This window comes from Lates calcarifer, linkage group LG1 (genome assembly GCF_001640805.2).
Source record: "Lates calcarifer isolate ASB-BC8 linkage group LG1, TLL_Latcal_v3, whole genome shotgun sequence".
In the NCBI taxonomy this organism is placed as follows: domain Eukaryota; kingdom Metazoa; phylum Chordata; class Actinopteri; family Centropomidae; genus Lates; species Lates calcarifer.
In genome coordinates, this window is record NC_066833.1 from 20,830,181 (window position 1) to 20,852,465 (window position 22,285).

Genomic DNA, 22,285 nt, shown 5'->3' on the forward strand with positions numbered 1-22,285 from the left:
CCATGGTATGAAATCCTGGTTTGTGCATTAAGTTATGCTCGCTTTGATCATGTCAGAATTAGTGCCTTATTCTGACATCTCACCAGTACTGGCTTTTAAGACAACAATGATGAGACGTGTTTTAAGTGCTCTGGGAAAAAAAAGAAAAAAAAGGTAAATTTGGACGTTTTGCAATTCCATACCAACTGAGCAAACTCTACCTGCTGATGAAAATCGTGTGATTAGATCAAGAGCTTTCAAGCAGCTACTAAATTGACCTCTTGTTGAAACTGTTGTCTTAAATGGCTTATTATTGATCACATAACCACTGTTTGGGACGGGGTCTTGTTGGTAGCCAATACACCAATGTACACCACTGCTAAAAATTATAATCTTTACATCAAATCGTATTATTGGTATCACCTTACATTTTTTACATGGAACCTGTGTTATGCTATGTTCTTCTCTCGCTATTCTTTATAATTTAATTCATCTCAGTAGTACAAATACCACTCAGACTTTGGTTCTTCCTCTGAGACAGAGACAGTGAGGAGAATTCATGGCTCTCTTCACAAGGCTCTGTTTTTATTTCTCCCAGTGTTGGTTTCCTGTTGTCCACCTTCCTTATCTTCACCTCTATCACTCTGTTCTGCTACAGCCACAGCAATTTAGTGCTGAAAAGTGTAAAAACATGCATCACTAGCTGAATGGGCCACAGAGTGCATCAGCTCTAACAAGGTTTAAGTGCCAAAGTGGTTAACTAGGAGTCTCTCTCACTGCCCTCCTCCCTCACAGTCATTCTGCCTCTCTTTCTGTGTTCTGCCTCTCCTGATCCATCCAGCCCCTCATACCTCCTTAATTTTTATCCATTTCATGTCTTGTCAATCTCTATATCTGGACAGTGTCTAACATGACAGATTTCGCCATCAAGAAAGATGTTCTATTAATGGGCCTGACTTTGTCTGAATACTGGACTTCAAAACCTTGTCTGCTATAAGGCACTGAGACCCTGTCTCCTCACCATAATCTCCTGATTTTTTTTCTTCCTCCTCCATAAATTTTCTGCTCCTCTCACCTTACAAGAGCCCCTCCTCTGTTGTTTGTGGGGGCTTGCCTGATAGCCATTAGTGTTACACCCTATTACATCAGTAATGACTGACTGTGAGCTCTAATTAGAGATGTGTTAGGGAGAGCTGACTTACCCCCCACCCCCCACCCCACCTCCTCCTCCTTCCTGCTTTTCCAAAGAGCTGTTACTGTGACTCCATCGCCGTGGCGACACCATTAGCACAGCACCTCTAAGAGTTGCAACTCCTGACTGTTAAAACCATTACGTTCATTACAGACCAATCAGAAGGGAAGGTGTTATGGCTAATTGATAAGCTGAACAATGCATAAAATCTTGTCTCTAATTGCCCTGCGGGAAAAGGAGAAAGCACCCTGGGAGAAAGAGACAGTGAGAGAATGAAAGAGAGAGAGGGAGAGAGTAGGGAAGCGACTGGCGTGCTAATTTCAAAATCTGATATTTGTTCACTCGAATAATTTAGGCTTTACAATATGTCTTCATCCAAACATGCTGTAGATTTTTCCCCCTTCTTGAATAATGGGATGTTTCTTCTGAGTTTGTCATCTGTGATAAGATGATTATCTGAAAGGTCTGTGGCATATTGTGAAGAGAGTCTCGCCTTCTCTGCTGGAGTAGGTAATCCTGGGTAATAGCATTATGGGCACAGTGTTTTCCTAAAGCCCATGATTATCCACTGCTGTTTGCTGTAGGATTGACATTGGCCTCCCTGGTCTCTCACTCTCTGACTCTCCCTCTCTCTCTCTCTCTCTCTCTCCCTCTCCTCTCCCTCCCTTTTTTCTTATTCTCCTTCTCGCTTGTTCATGTCATCCTGTCTCTGACTCACCACTCCATCAGCCCCTTATATGCTCTTCTCTCATGATTCTAACAAGAGAAGAAGATGAAAATAGAGCACATGGAGCAACAAAAGAACAAATTGCTTGTAGACAAGAGTGCCCCAGATTTGAATGGCATGTTATGCTGTCTTTGTGAAAAATCGCACTTTCACTTTGGCAGTTTGGGGTTACCATCCTGCTATAAAATCAATAAGGACACAATGCATTAGGTTTTTTTCTAAATAGGTTAGTAAGTCCAACATATCAACCAGTTTTAGCCATTTCTGACTGACAACAATTGGTCTCCAGCCATGTAACTGACCGTCTGTTCATTTACTACAAATATGCTCATACTCATACTCCATAGAATTTCATTCTACGCTTTGACATGTTACACTTATTTTTATCGTTTTATTTATACTTTTGATTTATTACATGCAGTTTAACTGGTGACTCTAAATTGCCTGAATGTGAGTGTGAATGGTTGTTTGTCTCTATATGTTGGCCATGTGATAGACTCTCACCCAAAGTCAGCTAGGATTGGCTCCACCCCTCCACCCCCCATTATATGTTGCTGAAGACAATTTTCCCCTTGGTGGACGAGCATGGAGGACAAGGGTCTAAAACCAAACACAATACAATACTATTTCTAGATACGCTGAGTATCAATCCCTCGACTTTTTGTGATGTTTGTGTGTTGTTGCCTCTCACTGTTTTTGAGGTCTTTATGCTTCTCTGTGTCGTGTTATGGAGATTTGTGTGTTGGAGAGAGAGCCCAAATTAACAGAGCTGACCTCCGCTTTTAACCAATTGGCTCTGACTCTTCCCTCAACGCTTTTAGGCCTGAACCTGACCTTATCTCTCACTCTCTCTCTCTCTCTGTCTTAATAGTTTCAACATTGCGGTTTACCACTTTGTGTCAATCTCCCACTTGTGTGGTTTACATGTAGTACTTACTTGATGCAGTACATGTCACAGAGTGACAGAATAATCTCTGTTGAATCCGTGAAAATGACAGGACGTAGAAGTTGTTAATCTGCAGCGAGACAGTTTTTTTTGCGAGACAGAAAGTACATGAAAAGGCTGGTTATCCACCACTGGCTTATTGAGTCTAAGCCAAGAAATACCACAACTGTTATCATGACATTATATGCCAGGGAATAACAGATGTTCTTAAAAGGTGGTGACACCCCCCTGGTAAAGGCATATTTATGAAATATATTCTTACTTTAAAATGAAAGATTTTTAGGGGGTGACTTTTTGAAGTGGAAAACCAAATGCTGGCCCACTGTCTGTCCACTTAATCTCACCAAGTCATTATACAACAATGAATGATAATTTCTGTAGTAAATGATCCTTCATCTCCCATTTCTGTGGCATCTTAAAGAGTCTGCTTTGTTGCCACTGCTTGTTCCTAAACAATAGAAAGCCAGGAAATTGCTTTTATAGTGCCCACAAATTTTTCACCTTGGCTCCACAAGTGAGCAAATGGATGTGTGAAGCAGCAAAGACACCTGCCAGCTACAGCAGCTTTAAACATCCCTGAAGCTAGGACACTGCAACAGGCAGAGGAGGGAGTCAGCAGCAGCATGCCCGATTCTTCCAACAATGAAGGAGCCGCTCAACTCAACTCTCTGCTCCTGTGTTTGCAAAACAAATGGGACATGGGACAGTTAAACTGAGAAGAAATTTATCTGTGAGGTGTGTGTGTGTGTGTGTGTGTGTGTGTGTGTGTGTGTGTGTGTGTGCAAATAAGAAACATCTGATGAGCCCAGTTGTGTCTGTAGTATTGTGTGTGTGCGCTTATGTGTAGGTGTGCTGTATAGTGTGTGTGTGTGTGTGTGTGTGTGTGTGTGTGTGTGTGTGTGTGTGTGTGTGTGTGTGTCTGTCTGTCTATATGTTTCCCCACCTAGAAGCTGTCAGAGCCACATGCTTGCAAGCTGTGCAGGTTCATATAAACTAAATCTAATTGGACACTGTGGACATCACAGTATGAAGCAATATTTGCTGATTCCAGGATCACATTGTTGAAACGGTGTATGTCTTGAGTAAAAACAGCCTCCAAAGTCCCCCACTCCCTACCCCCTCTCTCTCTCTTTGCATCCTTTTCTGTTCCAGGATCAGTAATGGGAGTCAGTATCCAGGAGGAGGCGAAGGGAGTGCGGGGCTTCTCGCCAAGTCCTCGCCCCTCCTCCGCCAATGCGGCACAGCTGCCTTTCAGAACCCCGCCGCTCCAGCCCATTCATCCTGGAGAGCCAAAAAAAAAAAAAAAAAAAAAAGTGGCTATTTATTAGAATACTTGTTTTGTATTGTTCTGCGCCACACAAAAGACGCTTCATTATGTTAGAAGCAAGCCCCTTTCGCAGAGAGAAACAATAACTTGGAATTGTCTTTTTTAGAGTGTATAATAAATGTCATTTCTTCTTGTCTCTGCCCCTCAGTATGTGTTGAGTAGTGGGTTTGGGCACCGGGTATGGATGGCCTTGGCACTGGAGCGGCCAGACTGTAGTGGGAGTAGCGGTCTTACATGAAGCTTTGGAGGGTTTAGGACGGCTTTAGGAGTATGAAGGGAGAAATCTGCCCACTTGGTCTGGAGTAGAGGGAACGAGGGGAACGTGCGTAAGTTTGCATATGACAATTCCATACGCAAAAAAATGAAATGTATACAAATATTTAACCTGCAGATGCACCGGGCCTTTCAGTTAACTTGTCTGCTGTGCGCAAAATCTGTTTTTGTTAAGACGCGAGGTGGAACTCATGCTGGGGAAAAAAAAAACAGTGGGGGTAAAGCGAACTTGAACGCTTTCTGATCTCACTCTTTGTGCATTCTGAAATAAACGTCTTTATTGGCAACGTTCATTTCAGTACAAATACTATGTGCTTCTGCTGCAGGCTGTCGTTTTATTTTGGGACAAGTGCGTTCAACAAGAGCTTGGCTGCACAGAGCGCACGGCTCTGTAGCTCCTGATGCTACCAGTTGCTCTCTAACCGACTCAGTTTTATTTTCCGGAGCGACATTTTCGGCTACTACAGACTATTATCTGTTGCTCCTTTCTTCGACTGAGTTAAAGAGAAATATCTGATGCATGCTGTTAAATGTGGAACTATATTTTATTGAATGATGAACATGTTATATTATATTCTCTCGGTGCTTTTACTTTTCAGTAGGCGGGGAGAGGCAGGTGGGGGTGGGGGGTGGGGGTGGATATGATCATCACATCTTTAGATTTTAGGGTGTGTAGAGTGAATCTCGAAAATAGATGCTTTCTCTCTTAAGATCGGTCAAATGATTGACCCATGCCGAACCCCCTTTTTATGTGTCCAGGTGACTTCAGCTCCTTTTTTTCCCCCCAATGGAGCCAACACCGCACAGTCCCACGCGTGCCGGCGTGCGCACAAACGCACAGCCACGCACCACACGTGGAAAATGTTGTTCTGGCTCAGGTTAACTGCTTTAGGAGAAAGGATCAAAGATTAGAGGGGGTAGTGTTTGGGGTTTTTTGTGCGTGTGGGTTACTTTTGGGGGGAATAAATGCTGAGCTAAAAAGAAGGGGGGGACGTTCACTGGCCGCTGTGCATGTGGACGCTTATTACCCAGTTGTATATGTTTACAATAGATATTTATCTACCTATTTGTTGAGTGAGTGGATGGGTGGAGGTGGGAGGGCGCTAGGATAACCGCTTTTAACCCTTGGCCCAAGTCATGCACCATCGTCGGGGTGCACGCACATCTTGTTGCAGAGGCCGCGGACAAAGAACGAGGAGGTTTGAAAAGAGGTTTGTTAAAGGAGGAGTAACTGATGGGGGATGACAGAGAGAGTAAACAGGGACCACCGGGGTCCCACTGTCAGTGTAAAGGCTAATGTAGGCTACAACGCTACGTCCACTCAACAGCAATAATAATATTAACAATATTAATAATAATAGTTTATTATTCCCTTTCGGTTCTCACTTGATCAGGGTGTTCGGGGATCGGTGCTTTAATAACAACTTAAAAGTCTGACGTTTGAGTTTGAAAATCTATTTCGTAAATTTTGAAATAACAAATTGCAGTTATATTCCTGTCTGGCTCAGTTAGGATATGAATCTTTACTTTTAAATGTAAAATTATAGAATACGTGTTTTAAATGAATTTGATTGTCATGTGTTAATATTGGGCTACGTGTTATTTCCGTATCTTTATTACAAGGAGCCAATGTGCTGTCAGCATTGTTTCCTCTCATTCTTTTTTTTTTTTTTTTTTGGTTTGTTTTGTTTGCTTGTTTTCCGGTGTCATGTCACTTGCACTCCCCGCCCTATAGCTCTCCGGGATGTCATCATTATACTGTCATCTTTCTCGGGCCTCAAGCCACATGGCCCCGGTCCGCTGGAAACGTTTATTGACCACTGTGATATCCCGTTAACCCCATTACCAAAGACGCGCGGATCCGTCCGAGTGATCCCTCTCCCCCAGGCCCCAAGCAGAGAGCTATATCAAGCTTAAGCTCTAATTAAAATAAAAACAGCAAAGAACGATAGAATGATTAAATCGTTAGTCTCGCCGCGGGAAGTGGTATTTCGTTTTCCCTTTCAATTAGAGGTTGATTGGGCTTTTCAGGGGAGGTCAGCTGTGAAATCTGGATTATATATGCGCGGACTCGAAGACGCATAGACCGCTTCCCTCTTGTGGTTTACAGACTGGGGCTGCTTGAGTGGACGTTAAATAAGAGACGTGAATTTTTTTTTTTTTTTAAGTCCATCCAGAGCTGTTTTTATGTGACATTTCTTTTCATCTTTAGCTGCACGCAGAGGCATGGCCAGGACTCATTCACCATCACCAGTAGACGGCGGTAACGGCGCTTTGCCCCGGCAATTTCACGTCATTTTTATGGCTATCCACGCTTACGGGCTTCTCCTCTTAGACCAACAGTTTTTTTTTTTTTTTTAACCAAACCTCTTTCACAACACATTCTGCCTTGAGTGTATGTAATTTCACTCTCTGACACCTACTATTATTACATACCTTAATTACATACCTGGAGGGAGAGAGAGACAGAGAGAGATGGTCTGAAAAATAGATTTTGAGGTGCTGGCTGAGTATCAAGTCGTCTGAAATTGAATTGGGTTGGGTAGACTGTGGTGTAATTCCAGTGCATATAAACACAGTTGGGCCCAGGCTTCGAGGACGCACAGTGAATGTGCGAATAATCTGTTTAAGACAAGAGAAAATGTGAGGACTTTCAGGCGCGAATTCACATAAAGTGAAAGTGGAGGGTGAAAAACATGATTTTCACTCCAACTGCTGCTTGATATAGAAGCTGTACAAGTGATTTTCAAACACTATAGGCTGTATTTTAAAAATATGGTGAGATGTTTGACTCATCGTAATCACAGTCTGCTCCCACCGTTTGGCCGCTGCATCACTGCTAATAAATCTTAGTTATTTTTGTTTAGTTGAAGTCTGAGAGCGTGTTTGGAAATTTCAAATGCCTTGTGCTATTTGTGGGATTGACCCTCCTATCTGCCTCCTCCTTCTCCTCCTCCTCCGGTGTGTTCTTCCTCTATGGTCCTCTAGTCACCTGACCAAACGCCATGCAAATCATTCTGCTGCTAGAGCCTCATTGGCCGCTTGTGGCTCATTTAACCGCTGTCAGTGCGCATCATATGGCCGCCGCTTTAACCAACTTCTCAACTCCGACAGGGAAAGTGGCTCAAATGCGCATTCTATCACAGTGGATGTGAACCAACCCAGGCGAAGACAGGGTGAAATACTGGTTGGAAAACATTTTATATCCCTTCTCGGATTAATTTTCATCTCGTATTTGATTCATTTGGGGTTAGAATATCAATTTTGTAACCCAGTCGACCTGTGCGCACCAGATCCTCGTGCGCGCCAGACCTATCTTGAAGCAGACTTTTTCTCTGTTGGTGGCGAAGTTTAAAAACCAGGTGAATGTATAGCATGATGATGGAGACTGACCTTCATTCCCCCGGCCCCCAAACGAATACGACCACGGGGCAAACGGGGCCGAACAGTGGGTCCAAAGCGAATCAGGAACGGGTGAAGAGACCGATGAACGCGTTCATGGTGTGGTCCCGTGGGCAGCGGAGAAAGATGGCACAGGAGAACCCCAAAATGCACAACTCTGAGATCAGCAAGCGGCTGGGTGCCGAGTGGAAGGTGATGTCCGAGGCTGAGAAGCGCCCTTTCATCGACGAGGCGAAACGTTTGCGAGCCATGCACATGAAGGAGCATCCGGATTACAAGTACCGACCAAGACGGAAGACCAAGACGCTGCTGAAAAAGGACAAATATTCCCTTGCCGGTGGACTGCTTTCTGGGCCCAGTGGGGGCGGTGGAGTTGGTTTAGGGGTCGGCATGAGTTCATCGGGGGTCGGACAGAGGTTAGAGAGCCCCGGGGGTCACGGAGGCACAGCGAGCTCCGGCTACGCGCACATGAACGGTTGGGCGAACGGTGCATACTCGGGGCAGGTGGCTGCAGCCGCGGCGGCCGCAGCGATGATGCAGGAGGCTCAGCTAGCCTACAGCCAGCACCCGGGGAGCGGAGCGCACCATCACCACCACTCACACCACCATCACTCGCACAACCCCCAGCCCATGCACCGCTACGACATGACAGCTCTGCAGTACAGCCCCATCTCGAACTCTCAGAGCTACATGAACGCCTCTCCCCCCGGCTACGGCGGGATCACCTACACACAGCACCAGGGCTCCGGCGTCTCCTCCTCAGCTGCCATGGGGACGTTAGGGTCGCTGGTGAAATCGGAGCCGAGTGTAAGCCCTCCCGTCAGCAGCACACACTCACGGGGTCCTTGCCCCGGAGACTTGAGAGAGATGATAAGCATGTATTTACCGACCGGAGAGCCGGGGGACCCGTCAATGCAAAGTAGACTCCATGCCTTGCCGCAGCATTACCAGAGCGCCACGGCTGGAGTGAACGGGACGGTCCCTCTAACACACATTTAAAACTCACAGAATAATTGAAAACTGCAAACGAACACATAACCAAATATTTACCTCTTTTCTAAATAACCCCGGTCCCGAGAACTACCTGCATTTTGTACAGAATGTTTATGATATTGTAAATGAAGGGTAAATAGCATATTCATCTCGGCTTTTTTGAATAGCCACCAGTGGAATTATATAACGAATATGATGCTGAGATATTGGTTATTGTGCTATCATCTTTTTGTCCATTACTTCACAGTCTTAGTTGAAGGTTATGCCAGGTTCACATGGGGGTATTTGGTTCAATTGTCTCATAATTTTGGGGGTTCTTGTAAGTTATTTAAAAATGAGATAACGTGTCATAATCATAAGAAAGTGCTTTAAAAGATATGGGAAAATCACATTCTTTAAATATTTGTGTTCATTTGCAGAAGCCTGTGTCTTAATTCTTGGAAATCATCTCTTTTTATTGTAACACTCTAATTATTGTAAATTGTGAATAATTTTAATATTTTAAAGAATGACGGGCAACTGCTGTTGTAATTTAAAGTGCTTTTCTGCGAGTGAAAAGCCCTGATATTGCAATGAAGAAGAATTGAATAAATTTCACAAGATGTTGCTTTGATTCTTAAGAGAACGGTCTTAGATTGATCATTTTTCTCAATGCTCATGAAGGAGTGTTTTCGTGTTTTAGAGACACAAGCATACCATCAAGCTCTCTCTCTCTCTCTCTCTCTCTCTCTCTCTCTCTCTCTCTCTCTCTCTCTCTCTCTCTCTCTCTCGAGAAAAATATCCATCTCTTTAAATTTTGACATCGCTGCTGGACACAGATCCCATGAGCTTTTAAATAGCCTAATTGTTTGTGCGTAATTGCGCGTAAAAGTTACAGTTTGGAGGCCTATAAGGACACCAGTTTGGTAGGATGATGTTGTTTCATGAGCTAAACTTTTATGTGGGTCATTAGAAATGTATTTGTACATAGTAAAAAGCTTTTTTTTTTCTATTTCAGTGGCATGCAGGCCAAAATATATCATGTAATTTGAATATTAATGCAGCAATATGACGGCTTCATATATATATATATATATATAATTCCTCACACGTTCATTTTTGAAAAATTTCTTTGAAAAATCTGATTAATATAGAGTACGTGAAGGCCTCATAAAACAAACCACCTGTTAGTGCTGAGATAATGAGATATCAACGAAATAAGAGAGGTTTTATTTAAATTATAGTATCAACAATTTTCATTTTTCCCTTTATAACTGCCCATGAGATGTGTTTGTTTTTAATGGCCAGTTTAAACAACAAAAAATAATTCTCATTTTAATCAGTGTGTAGTTTATTATAGTATTATTATGATTTTTTTTCTAACGAATTTCAAAGTTGTGACAGACTTCCGTCTCTTGATCAGATCACATCAGAGTTTTAATAACGAAATGTTCTGCAGCAAAAAAAAAAAAGAAAAAAAAAAGCAACCTATCAAAAGGCTATAGAGGTTTGATATGGTGTTGATTTTTAAAGAAATATGGGTTTATATTAGGCTATTTTAGAGATTAATATGAAAATCAATTTATACTATAAATCATTACAATAGATTCACATCTTTTTGATGCACTGAGAGAAATTTGGCGAAATACAAAATGGGGGGTTGATGTAATTTCACTGCTTCTCTTTTGACCAAAACAGTAATATATAATGTACAGTTTAATGATAAAAGAATCTTTTTTTCATTCATCTTTCATCTGAGCTGCTTTATTTTACAAAAAAAATCATCCTCGTTAACTATCTTTTGCCATTTAATTGTTTAGTTTTGAACAGAAAAAGAGAGTGAGCCTACAAGATAATGTGAATTTATGTATTGATTGCTACGTGGCGATCAACAGCACAGCAGACCTCAGACACAATACGTACACTGTCAGCGTCACAAAATCTCAGTTTCTTAAGCTTCATTTTGGTCATCTTGCAAATCAAATACACAGTGTTCAAAGACGATAAATCAGGAGTTTAACAAGCATTTATAACAACTGTTATTGAACCCGGGCTTTTATCCTTACTGCATGGCCCCAATCATGTGAGAAGCAGTAAGGCGAGATGTTTGTGTGTTTTACTCTTAACACTTGATATAGTCAGGAAAGGGAACTGGCAAAACTGCGCGAGGCACAAACAAAAACAATATTATCAAGTTTGTTGCGACCGCTGCAAGAAACCTGTGGGGAATAAACCGTGTGTTATTGTGAAGGCAGGAAAACAAACACAATGCCGCTTTATCTTGATCTAAAAGTTTCACTCACTGCACAAAACAGCAACAAATAATTCAAGATTAAACGCTTAACCCCGATGTCAACGAGCACAGCCATTAAACCGCACAGCCAAACTGTTGAACAGACCGGACTTAAACTTCCCAGTGGCCATCACACTCGTGACAAGTGGGGTTACTGATGACTCATCAGAATTTCAAAGCTGTACATGGTTGATTTTAGACGATTTTTTGAGAGTTTTGGTGTCGAAAACACCTTCACTGTGGAGCAGATAGGTGTTTAAGAGAAAAGATACCCGTGTCATTAAGATTATTAATCCTCTTAGAATAATGAAAATTAAGTCTGAAAATGACTTCGTTTTTTGATAGGCCACAGCTGGTTTTGACATGTACATTTTTATTGCCTGTAGGCCTCATATGGCTAATAGCCATACACATGCAAATGAGGGAAATTTATGCCTACTTAGGCATTTAAGAAAAAAAAATCAATTAATCTCAAATACGTAGTTAAAGGGCCTATTTCACACTGATGAAGCCTTGCATGGTATGTCAATTAAACCTGTTAGGCCTCATAGTAAAGCGTGTAACGTCTGGCTGCGCGTTAATCTATTGAAAGAAATCAGAGGAACAATATCTGGAAATTAGTTTAAATTCCAAAACCCAAAAGAAAGTGCATCTATGGAGACATCTCTCCGCACTACACCGCGCAGCGTATGGCAGGGGACGGCCTCCTCGTGTGTTTTGCATCTGTTTCTATCTTATCTGTTGATGTGAAGAGATGCGGATTAACGCTGAAAGCCCGGAGAGGCGGAGCGCGTCACGGCGCATCGCCAGGCTAAAAAGAGGAGCGTTCTGGCAAATTTAACCCGAATAAATTACACCTTGAGGTGGAAGAGCGGTAAGTGTAGGGTGCAACGTATACTACGGGCTATGTGGCAGCTGTAAATATGTGGGCGTGTGTCTGTGCGCGCCTGTTTGTGTTTGTGTGTGTGTGTGTGTGTGTGTATGTGTGTGTGCGCGAGAGTGCGCGCGGGTGTGTTTAGCTGACCGGCCAATAAATCTCTCCACCGTGCGATACTCTTATCTTGTAGCCACCGATATATTCCGTGCTAGGAGGCCATCAGCTCCAGCGCACACTCGGCTGCTCGCAAAGCCCCGATCCCTTGCACTCCCTGTCCTAAATGGGGATAATTAGCGTCACTTTATCACGCCTCTGCATATTTTCTCCGCGTCTCCCCCCCTTTCCTAAAAAAATTACCAAGCAGCCTGCTCGCGTCGCCCGCTCTGTCACAGAAGATTATGGAGACAGATTGCACAGAGCGAATGTGCCGGGCGAGATTAGCGCGGAATAGAGAAAGCAACTGGGCCAATGAATTCCTCGGAAGGGCCTTATCGTGCAATTACACGTTGACATGTTTAACAATCTTGCTGCCTCTTAATCCTGCGGTGCTGCTCTATCTACCCACAGCTACCACGCTGTATGCCGGCGCACAGACCTAATGCACCGAAACGCAGCACAAATGTACTGAAAGTTATGAGAAATTGCTTTATTTTCAAAAACTTTGCCCAGCATTCACCAAATACCTTTTTTTTCATTTTCTATTTTTCATTTTTCAGATTTCTCCGTTGTTGGAATAGCATCTGCACTGGAACTTTCTGACAAGAGGTGAGATATTGAAATCAATTTAAAAATGTTTTATTGTGAAGTTAAAATCACTGTTTCACTTTAACAGACAGGAAAAAAAAACTCAATAAATGTTTTGGGCCATGTCCATCCAGAATGGCGATAGAACGTAATAAGTGGCCGCCTTGTTTGGAATTAAACGCAGACTTTTCCATATCTCTGCCCAATATGCACTCACACTCACCACCACCACATCCCGACCCACCGCCACCACCACCAGCCCCCCTCCTCCCCTCCGTCCCTCCTGCCTGGCGGTATATCGGGGCCTGTGTGGGAGTGATTGTGGAGCGCCACTGTAGGAATTTGGCAGCGGCTATGGTTTGGAGAGCCGCCCCACGCTGAGCCCCATTCAGCGGCCAGCGCGCTGTGAGGTTGGGAAGTTTCAGTCAGCCGTACAACTCAATGGCCCCCACAAAGGCGATTACAAGCCCCAGCGCATTCCTGTAGGGACCTGGGAGCGGTGCAGGTGCGAGGGAGACCGGGGTAACCCGTCAGAGGAGTGATAAAAACGGGGCAGTGCTGAGACCACACAAAACCAGCCACTCCACAGGAACCGGGGATTTTTCGGAGGAAGGAGGAGAAAGGAAAGAATAAGTTTGAAGAAGATGGAAGTTTGGAGGGTGGGGGTGCAGCATACTGAGTGGCCTCACTGTCCATCACTGAATGAAAGGACGAAGAGACTCCCAATCTGGGCTGTAGCCAGGATTTTACAAAGGTGATGAATCCAAAGTCCCCAAACACAACCCTGCACCTCAGAGATTTTCATTAGCCTCTAAAAACCTCCAGTAAAAAACACAGACATTTGCCTTTGATTAATTGATTCAACCCTTACACTTTAAATGATTTTTATTATGATATAAAAGCTTTCTCTGGAGTGTCAGGTATTTGTTTTAATTTTATGACATTTAATCTGAAATGTATAAGAATCTCAAAAAAACTCTTCATGCCATTAAATCTTCCACATTTTTCATCTGTGGTCTGTAATATGGAACAGGAAAGTGCTCTAGCTGGAAAATCTGCTGAGAAAACAATTGTTTTTAATTGTCCTGCAGTAAATAAGGCCAAGTTAGACAGTGGATATAAATTTCATCTCAGGTGGAGGGGCTTTGTGAGGATGACTTCCAGTTACTGCTTTGAAAACAACTCAGCAGTGATAATCAATTTATTTAAATCAAGTAGATTTTAAAGAAAAACACTGCATATCAGCAAAGTGTTCCCTGCCAACACAGTGTTTGGTATACCTAAATGAACTTTCTGAACATATTTAATTTACCTACAATGTTTGTTCATGGGACCTAAAAAAGGTTGATTTTTTTAAACTGCTCAGCCTAAACAAAATCATACGACTGTTTCAAAGTTTGTTCATATAAAAGTTTTTTGGTCGGCCACCTCTGCACATAAGAATAGTTAAAGATGTACTCATCAACATAATTATAGTAAGAATGGATCAAATGGCTATGTGTAATGTGAAAGAGGTGACCCGATGTGACAGACACACAGAAAATAGCTGGTGAACTTAGCAGGGTATTTTGCAGCTTAAGACCCAAACGTTTCCCCTGGGCAATAGGCTGCACTTTGTTAGCATAGATGTCAACTCTTTATGATGATGCTATGCCAGTGTTGCATTTTCAGCTTGTTCCATTGCCCCAAGTGGAAACCGCTGCTGACAGCTGGTAGGAGACTGGGTGTCAAATTCTTTATATGGGTTTCAGTGCCATAGTTGTGTACTTTATATCCTAAATCACCCACCCCAACCCTCCCACCTCGGACTTCTCTGCAGTATAGGAAGGTTACACTTAATGGTTTTGAAAGAAAAATAATGTTGCCAGTCAATGATATTTAGCAGCTAAATGTATTAAGTAAAGTGAATGAGTTGTTTACAGTGGTAGCTATTTTATTGAAGTTGCACTTAACACATCAGTTATGATATAAAGGATGTAAAAGAGAAGCAGTAAGGTAGCAAGATTTCCCCTTTTTTCTGTATCTTTGTATTTAATGCTGAGACGGCACATGGCACAAGTGGGAGGAGAGGTACAAACAAGTGGGTGTTTCATTCAAATGAAGCAGCACAAAGCAAGTTGTAGGTTTTTGATGGAAACTGGATCTTAGGCTGCATTCAAACAGTCATTTTCCCTGCGTTAGATCAACACCAGGGGTTGTGCTGGTAGGGGTGTGTTATTTGATGTACTGGTGAGACAGTCACTACATTCACGTGCACAAACAATTTCATTTTTTGCTAAATCTTTTCCCAAAAAAGACAAGCTCTTTCCATGGCGTATGAAAGTGAATAATCCACTAATATTCACATTTATATGCAGCTGTGCACACTCCAATCAATGTAAGATACAGCTACAACTTAATTATATATCCAAATCTTTTGTAATGTTTAAAAATAGGTGCATTTCTCCCTCCTTCCAGAAATGTGGGCTTTTCTCACTGGCATGGGCATGCATCTCTGCCCCAGCCTAGCAACCTGTTGTATAGTTGGTTTGTGTACAACACACAGATCTGACCATAAATAGGCAGGAGGCCTTGTTTCACAAACGTCTCTAAAATTCCCAATTTAGACACATATTCCAAACGCATTGTATACATGACCAAAGAACACCATATTCAAATGGAATATGGTGTTTACATGACCCACATTAAATTTTGAATATTGTCATATTGATATTCAGAATAATAGTGGAATATTAATGTGTTTATAAGCGTACTGACTGGAGTGATCCAGGGAGTCCAATTGGAAGAATAGGCTTGCATTCGTGCACATATGTAATTGGCCAACACAGCAACTTGCCAGATGACATCAAATTGCAGCAAAAGCAAAACTAGGTTCAACTCTTTGGCTCATTTTGGTTAACATCCCCTCAATTCCTCCCACCCCTGCATTGTAAATAGACATTACACAGCTGGTAATTTAAGCTAAATACTGAGCATCACATGTAAATAAATTTTAAATGTATATAGCAAAAAGGCCAGTAAAGCAATCTGTGTTGATCTGTAGAAATCTTTCTTTCTTGCTATCTGAAGGCAGAATTATTTATCATATATGATAAACCTGCAGCCTCTAGTTTGAGAAGTGTCAACATGCACAATGATCCACAGTGTTTATCTTGGATAAAATCTTGTGGAAATGACACCAGGCTGCTACAGAAGAAGCCCATCCACCTCTGCACACATCAAATTGTTATAACTCAAAATTCTGCTTGTTTATTCAGGAGATGCCGGGCACATTAATCCTGTGCGTCATGGTCTCCTTTCCAACCTTTCCTGTAAAACTAGTGTTTCATGTTTTATTATTGAAATACATTTTTATATTTATGATGTGATACAGAATTATGGCTGCAATTATAACTCCAGTAATGACTGGCTAAGAGGGTAATGATTCATCACCATATCCTTACAATTCATATTCCACTTTACCAGGAAAGAAAGAAAAAAAGAAAGAGTTCATTACAACTTGAATTTTTCTTTTGTAGCTCTATCCATGAGTCTCAACACTTTATTCATTCATGTAAGTGCTGCTATTTCAAAGCAAGGCAACATCAAATAAATAGATCCAGCGGGACAAGAAACCCTAGAGGCCAGACAATCAGTTTAAAACAAACCACAGGTTAGCCAAGCTTATTTGGAAGAGAAAGCAAAGGTGAAATGAGAACTTATACCCAAACTGTCTATTATAAACATCCATGACAGTTTACAGACTCCAAATCTGACTTGCCATAGCTATGCACACTCCTTTTTCAGTTATGGATTATTTGTGACATCATGGGTTTCACTTAAGTTTTTTACCCACAAATGTAGTGGTTCAGAGGGCTAAAATGTTGGCTTGTTTACAACTTATGTGACTGTTGTGCATCCTGCTTTGTTTTGGATATGATTAGTGAGTCGGTAGCATTTTGAGTTTACTTTGCTGAGCACATTGTTGTATAACCATTGTCCAAAACTAAAACAGAAAAACCAAAGTTGTAATAAACTGCTGTTTTCCTTTGAAATGGGATCTCGGTATGCCTCCAGTGAGCATACTTCTCATTTCCCACAACAGTGTCATAATGACGGTGCAATGGATCAAATGAGAATGAGCTGTGCTAGTTAGAGAAGCCAATGTAGAGAAAACTGATGTAAACTACCTCGTTGGGCTGTCATAATTGGCACACTGAACATGTGTTCCAGCATGAAGTTAATAAGACGTTGGTATGAGGGCATAAGACAAACTGTCTCTTCAGACATTTAAAATCATCAGTCCTCCTTAGATCAGACACAAAGGCACAAAATGCTAATTCTGAAAATCATACAAATAATCACACAAGCCTGGATCATTTAGAGTTAAACCCTATTTGCTTAAGGTCCCTGTGTGCAACAAGGAAGGGTCACAATTTTAAGTATCCTATAAAGTCCTCCTGTTTGTGTACTCAAAGGAAGGATCTTTAACCCAGTATTCACTACTAATTTTTTTCTTCTCTTTCAACAGAAATGGTACCACAAAGAATTAATTTAATGGAGTTTAAGAGGCAGACAAACTTAGGGTTGTTTGGTAGCACAGGTTGAACTATTACAGGGAGTAAAGAGGGACTTAAGAATAAAGTCTTGTAATGAACTAAGTGGCTTCCTGTTCCCCACTAAATAAATACAATAAACTAGATGAGCTGAGTTCTTTTTTTTTTTTTAATTAACCAGCAGGTTCACCATCATAAGGATAACATTTTAAGGAAAGCTGAGCTGGAGTAGTTTCAAAAAAATGGAACCTCCTTAGTGTACAGTTACATTATTGCTCATTCATTTCTCCCACTTGAAAACACTAAAAATGACAGCAGTATTTGCTTCCTGCTGCCTAGTTTGTCACTGCAGCACAGTGATTCAGCGTCTATAGTCTCTATAGCCCCTCTATAGCCCCTTTTACACGGCCTGTTCAAGATGGGAATATTCCGCCTTGCTGTTCTGTTTAAAAAGTGTCTGCTGTGTTATACGTCACACCTTTGATTCCACAATACCAGCATGCTGGATAAAATCACACAGCCGGGCCAGCATTACATGGGCTTTGTGTGGTTCAGTGTAAACTAGCAAATGTAGCATAATCAGAGGTCTTAACGCTAAATGGAGATAATACATTTCCTGGAAATGAAATATCTCAAAAAATACCAGATGTATTGCTGTGAAATTTTGTATAAGAATTCACTGGTTCCCAGAGTATGAATCCTAATGATGTTGCCAATCTCCTGACTTTTCCTTTAGCGCCAGCAGGAGGTCAAAGTTTTCACTTACACAGTGAAATATCTCTAAATCATAATAAACACAGGTTCCTTTTACAGCCATACATGGTTCTCAGATGATGTTATCTTTGATATGACTGCTAAACCATGAGGTTGACACTTTGTTTTTAATGAAAAATCTCATAACTACATAACTACCAGATGGATTGCCTCGAAATTTGATACACTATACATGTTCACCTCACAAGTTTTTCATCCAGCCATCATATGGTCAAAATTTTAATGTCCACTTTGTGTTGGCGTAATTGCATTTTATGACTTGTAAATAGCTGTTACATCAAATTCTAAGTCATAATTATCACTGGGATTTTTCTGAATTTTTCCTATATATCTGGCTTAGCATTTAATAATATGGAGTTGCTGGAAAACCAAACAAAGACTGATGCCTCACATCAGCTAAATACTGTTGTTATATGTCAACACACAGTATTTTAATTCTTACCCACCCAACCAATTCTGTAATCTTACAACTGCTTCAATGAAGTGAACATTCATAAACTGTTTACATGGAAATCTTTTTCAGCCCTACCATCCATCCCCCAAGACGTGGATACGGCAATAACATGTTAGCATCGTCATTGTGAGCATGTTAGCATGCTGACATTAGCACTGCAGCGTACAGCTATACAGCTATAGGCTCTTAGTCTTATTCTTAGACACATCACAACTAGCTCACTGTTGACTGGCAGTCTCTCACTCTCACTGACTTTCACTGACTCGACGCACCTGCAGTGTCTCTCTATCACTGGCTCACACACATACAAACCCACCAGATGCTGTAAAGGATTTCTGCTCCTCTGTGGCAGGTGATAATTCTCGAAACACCAGAGATGGGGTTAATGAGGGGTCAAAGAGTTCAGATAAGAAACAGCAGTTTTATGGCGCCTGCTGCAACCTGCAGCATGCTGATAGCTGTTTGAACTGGCTGACCTTTGAACTCTGCAGGGTCAAGTGATCAACAAACCGGGTCATTTAGATAGGTCAGATTGGAACAAGTGAAGGATGTGTATGTCACAGCAATATGTCCAAGGAGTACAGATAAATTGTTCTTAATGATTATAACCCTACTCAATTTGTTTCCACGGCCATTAGATTGTTGTCAGCCGTCAGGCTGTTTAAGACATGGGATAAATTTGATTAATTTGTAATTGAATTGTTAACATACTGGCTATTAAGCATTCAGCTGATTGGATCATGTATTTGTGTGTGTGTGCATCTCCTTCTATCTATGAATATATGTTTTACACAGTATGTATTTGTGATATTATAACCATAAATGTGAAACTGTGCGGTTCTGTGTGTTCTGCCCTGTGAGGTCTTTAATTGACTTTTGACCTTTAATATCCTTAATATCAACCTCTTCTCTTTGTCTGTCTCCCTCTTTCTCTGTCTGTCTCCTCCAGCAAAGTGTTCACCAGTGGACATGGATCACTGTGATTTGCAGATAGTGCCTCGTCTCCTCTTCTGGCAGGCCATCATTACGACGAGCACAAGGAGTTAGGTGGGCAAAAAGACCTTTTGGAAAATGTCAGCAACAGTCAGAGCCCCAAATTTCCTCCATTCACTATTTCCCATGTGATGCTTCCCACTCTAAACCCCTTTATTGTTATTATTAGTATTATCATTATTATTATTATTATTATTGAAAAGTGTGTTGTATCTAAGTACAGTGTCAGATTAGCATGTGGATTTTTTTCTGATGTGGTTTATCTAAAGAGCAAATGTAATAAAAATCTACACCTACATCTCTATTTTTCACCTATCTCAGCAAAACAAGCAAACAAAAAAATACTTACAAAAAAAAAACACACACACACAGCAGTGTCTGCAGCAGCAGCTCTCCTTCCCTATTCTGTTTCAGTGGAGCCAGCTTCACTGTCTTAATACTCTTAGCCCCTCAGTTGGCATGTTTTCCAGGAACCCCACTGCATTTTCAGATTTGTAAAATCCATCAAAATCCCTGTAATGAATATTTCTACAGCCTTGAGTGTATTTAATGTGCTGTTTGACCAGCCCAGTAGGAAACATATGCAGATCTGGCTCTATAGGGCCAGATCTGATTATCACCGGACACAGGCCTCAGTCAGTGTGGAAACGGTGTGAAACAGGTGATCTTCATTTTAACTCAAACTTCTGGCCGACTGTTGTTTATCAAGAGTAAGGAATGAAATTAACATTTATTATTTGTATATGTTATTAGATTTTAACTAACATCTTTGTTGTGCATGGGTGTACATGTCATGTATATTTCTGTTTTATTTTATTTTTTCAAAAAATAAACTAATAGTACAGGCTTCTTGATGGATTAAATTGCTTCTTGTGAGCCAGGTCTTCGTTATACACTCAGCAATTACATTCAACTGTCTGTTTGTCTGTTGTCTTAAAAAGCTTCTGCTGAAAAAAAACAGATTATGTATTAAATAAACTCTTGTATCTTATTGCTGCCCAAGAATAAAATATTGTCCTTTCCATCATTTTTTCATATTCAATTTGAGAGGTAAATTAATACTTCAAAGTGAGAAGTTACAGAAAAGTTGTAGCATTTAAACTATGTATTAATTTCAAGGCCTAAATGTGCCCTCAATTATTTTACCGTTGCCCCTAAGTAATTGATTTTGGATGGAGAAGGAGAGGGGTTGGGGTGGGGGTGGGGGGAGGGTGTTTGGTGTGTGAAAACCTCAAAGGCAACAAATGAAAAATAACTGATAGCATAATTGCTATGAGTGATGTAACCTTGCTTTATTGATTTTTTTTTTTCATCAAAGAATTTGTCTAACATGAAAGTTGGGGCCATAATAACATAAATTATTTCACTACTTTTTGTGATAATTTATATTTTGTTCACTCGTTTAGCCTCCCGGTCTATCACTGACTCATTCAGGTGTGTGCAGCGAAGCCACACAAAGACAAGCACTTGTGAGACTTAAGTCCAGCAGTGTGTGGTGGTACACACTCAGACACAGACAGAACGTGTACAGAGACAAGATAATGAGAATCTCAGGTGACTACATGCAGTGATTACCAGGTTGCTGGTGTTATAGGAACTATATCACATAAACATACACTCCCACTCCGTGCACACACATTCAGACACACATATATATGCGCACACACACACACACACACGTACACACTCTTGAGAGATCCTTGGTTATCACACCCTTCCAGATTGTTCTGAACTACTTATGGAAAATACACACACATCTCAAGATGTGGCCACACTTGCCAATATGAGCCCAGTGTTAAGAACAGTTGTTGTCGTTGTCGTCGTGTGTTTTTTTTTAGCATCTCTAAATTCCTAGCGTTGCTAAGGTGCTTTGGGAGGGGATTAACAGAGGCTGGCGCCGATGAGCAAGCCTTGCAGATTTCCAACCAGCAGGAAAAAGACAAAGAAAGAGGGGAAAGAAGGAAGAAAAACAGCAGAGGGTTAGACAACAGGGAAATGGCAGTAACAGCTTGTGTAAACATGATGACTTGAGAGAGGTAAAGAGGTAGAAATGAATGAGCGCTGAGCAATGGAAAGTGAGACTAAATGATAAGTACCCTAAAGAGGAGGCCTCAACTTTCACACGGGCAAGGAAGAGGACACTCTCCCTTTTGCCCTTTCTCTATGCACTCTTTGCTTCTTTTCCTCTACTCATACATCTACCAAAATTTTCTTTGCCCTGTCTCCATCTCCTCCTCACTCTCTTTTCATGTGCTCTCCCCTCTCTATTTCTTCTCTCTATCTCTTTATTCCCCCCAAGGGCAACAGTTTCAGATCCAGACACTTTTGTCTCTCTTTCTCTCTGTCACAGCTTCAAACAGCGCCGGCGATCAGGTCATACTGATGTGCCCGGAGCGCCAGTGACTGTGCCGTCTCAGGTGAACGTCTCCCAGCGTGTCCTTGATGACACTCTCCGCCTTTCTCCCATCTCACTGCTTTTAATTAGTGTAGTGAGTAGTGAAGGCAGCAAAGACAGCTGAGCCACATTTACCAATTATCGACCTGTTCTTAGGTATGTCTGTGATGGCAACATGATGCTTTTAATATTTCTGCAGCTGAAAAAAAAAAAAAAACACAACTACACATGAACTGACCTTCATTTTCACTAAATCCCTATATACATGCTCAGAGAAAAATGAGAGTGTATTTTCTGAGAGTGAAATGTCCATTAGACTAAGAAGGCGCACCAAAGGGAGGGAGATCCACATGCTTTTCTTTGAATCCTCTCCTTAGGCTCGGCTTCTCAGGTAGAGTGTAA

At 41.5% G+C, this 22,285-nt stretch overlaps 1 protein-coding gene and 1 non-coding gene across 2 annotated transcripts in view; both read left to right on the forward strand.

Annotated features, from left to right (window-relative positions):
• The window catches only part of LOC108900992 (SRY-box transcription factor 1a), a 36,700-nt gene extending 16,185 nt beyond the window's left edge, over positions 1-20,515 (forward strand). The window contains exons 2-3 of the transcript XR_007813656.1: positions 12,705-12,753; positions 19,445-20,515. This is a non-coding gene — a transcript (SRY-box transcription factor 1a). The remainder of the gene's footprint in view (positions 1-12,704; positions 12,754-19,444) is intronic.
• Positions 5,114-9,617, forward strand: sox1a (SRY-box transcription factor 1a). The gene has a single exon (XM_051072145.1). It carries the CDS (start codon positions 7,811-7,813, stop codon positions 8,843-8,845), a length of 1,035 nt encoding a protein of 344 aa, XP_050928102.1. The 5' UTR covers positions 5,114-7,810; the 3' UTR covers positions 8,846-9,617.
• Positions 20,516-22,285: the final 1,770 nt, after the last annotated feature.